This window comes from Myotis brandtii, unplaced genomic scaffold (assembly GCF_000412655.1).
Source record: "Myotis brandtii unplaced genomic scaffold, ASM41265v1 scaffold339, whole genome shotgun sequence".
Classification (NCBI taxonomy): domain Eukaryota; kingdom Metazoa; phylum Chordata; class Mammalia; order Chiroptera; family Vespertilionidae; genus Myotis; species Myotis brandtii.
Genome location: NW_005363061.1, coordinates 1,599,771 through 1,601,524, shown reverse-complemented (window position 1 = coordinate 1,601,524; position 1,754 = coordinate 1,599,771). Strand labels below are relative to the sequence as shown.

Below are 1,754 nucleotides of genomic sequence, written 5' to 3'. Positions count from 1 at the left end.
CCTAGAGCCAGTGGGCTTCCGTAGGGTCCCAGGGCTGCCTTCCGCCTGACGGTTCCGTCCCTGCCCCACGCCCACAGCCCGAGGAGCTGACCAACGTCCTGGAGATCTGCAACGTGGTCTTCACCAGCATGTTCGCCCTGGAGATGCTCCTGAAGCTGGCCGCCTTCGGGCTCTTCGATTACCTGCGCAACCCCTACAACATCTTCGACAGCATCATCGTCATCATCAGGTGCCCCGCCCGCCCGCTCCTCCCCAGGCCGTGGGCCCGGAGGCACAGGAGGGAAGAGGGGGTTGGCCCAGCCTGTAAATGAAGTGCCTACGATCAAAGGAACCCAATCACACTGCAGTACAGTTGACAAAAATGTTTAAAAATGTGTGATTTAGCCATATACGTGCTTCTGGGTTAAAGCATTGAATGGTGAGGTCTAGCAGCGGGTCTGTGACTACCATCATCCCAGAGGAGGGAGGAGCATAAACTCTGCTCGAAAATATCCTCATCAACCGTCGTGTGATGTAAAAACAGCGATTTCCATGAACCGCGAGGCCATGGGCGCTGCTAATTCTCTGTATTTTGTTGTTTCCATTCATACTCAAAAGAAAGTTAAATCTCAAAAAGAGCTCAGTGACCATGTGGACCCCTGAATTCTGTCCCTAGACATCTTGGGGGGGGTCCATGGAGTCCAGGTTAACAGCCCCCAACTTAGGGTGCCTGGAGCAGCAATGACCTTGAAATACTGTTGGTTGGATGAATGAATGCATGAACGAATGAATGAAACTCCATCTCTTCCTTTGCCCTGCTCTCCTCCTGCCTCTCTCCCCTCCCCACCCCTGCGTGACGCCTCCCTGTGCAGCATCTGGGAGATCGTGGGGCAGGCGGACGGCGGGCTGTCAGTGCTGCGGACCTTCCGGCTGCTGCGGGTGCTGAAGCTGGTGCGCTTCATGCCCGCGCTGCGACGCCAGCTGGTGGTGCTCATGAAGACCATGGACAACGTGGCCACCTTCTGCATGCTGCTCATGCTCTTCATCTTCATCTTCAGGTGAGCCCTGCCACCCCGGGGCCCACCCCTGCCGGGGCCCAGGTAGGAGCATGGCTGGTTGGGTGCTCCGGCCACACCCTGGACCTGGGTGGGAATCCTGCCACCATCACTTAATCCCTGGTGGCTCTGGGCGTGTACTTCCCCTTTGGGTCTCAGTGTTCACTTCTGTAAAATGGGACCAGCGTGGCTCCCTCCCATCTTGCGGGGTTGTTTAGGGAATGGCACAGGCGGATGGGCAAGAGCTTGGTGTGTGTGAGGAGTCCCTTGAGCCACCTCCCTCCCCCCCCAGCATTCTCGGGATGCACATCTTTGGCTGCAAATTCAGCCTCCGCACAGACACGGGAGATACAATCCCCGACAGGAAGAACTTCGACTCCCTGCTCTGGGCCATCGTCACGGTGTTCCAGGTGAGCACACGTCCGTATGTGCCGGGGCCGCGGTTTCAGGCAGGGTCGCTTTTTGCTGGTGCCTCCAGCCTCGGGGAATCCAGAGAAAAGGGGCCTGACAGGGCGGCCCCTCAACTCCGCCTTAGTGGGCCGGTTTGGGGGGTGTGACCTGGCAGGCTTAGGACAGGCTCTGGGAGCCGGGCTGCCGCCCAGTGCCCCTCCCTGCCCCCTCCGCTCGCACCCTGAGACTGTGGGCACGTTAGGAGTCTTCCCTAAGACCATTCCTCCCCGGTAACGTGGACATGGCTGAATGAGTGTGCACACACAGCTC

General features: G+C 58.6%; 1 protein-coding gene across 1 annotated transcript in view; it reads left to right on the top strand.

Annotated features, from left to right (window-relative positions):
- The window catches only part of CACNA1I (calcium channel, voltage-dependent, T type, alpha 1I subunit), a 35,876-nt gene that overhangs the window by 423 nt on the left and 33,699 nt on the right, over positions 1-1,754 (top strand). Inside the window, exons 3-5 of the mRNA XM_014543828.1 lie at positions 6-229; positions 852-1,037; positions 1,327-1,444. Coding sequence (XP_014399314.1) covers positions 6-229; positions 852-1,037; positions 1,327-1,444 — 528 coding nt within the window. The remainder of the gene's footprint in view (positions 1-5; positions 230-851; positions 1,038-1,326; positions 1,445-1,754) is intronic.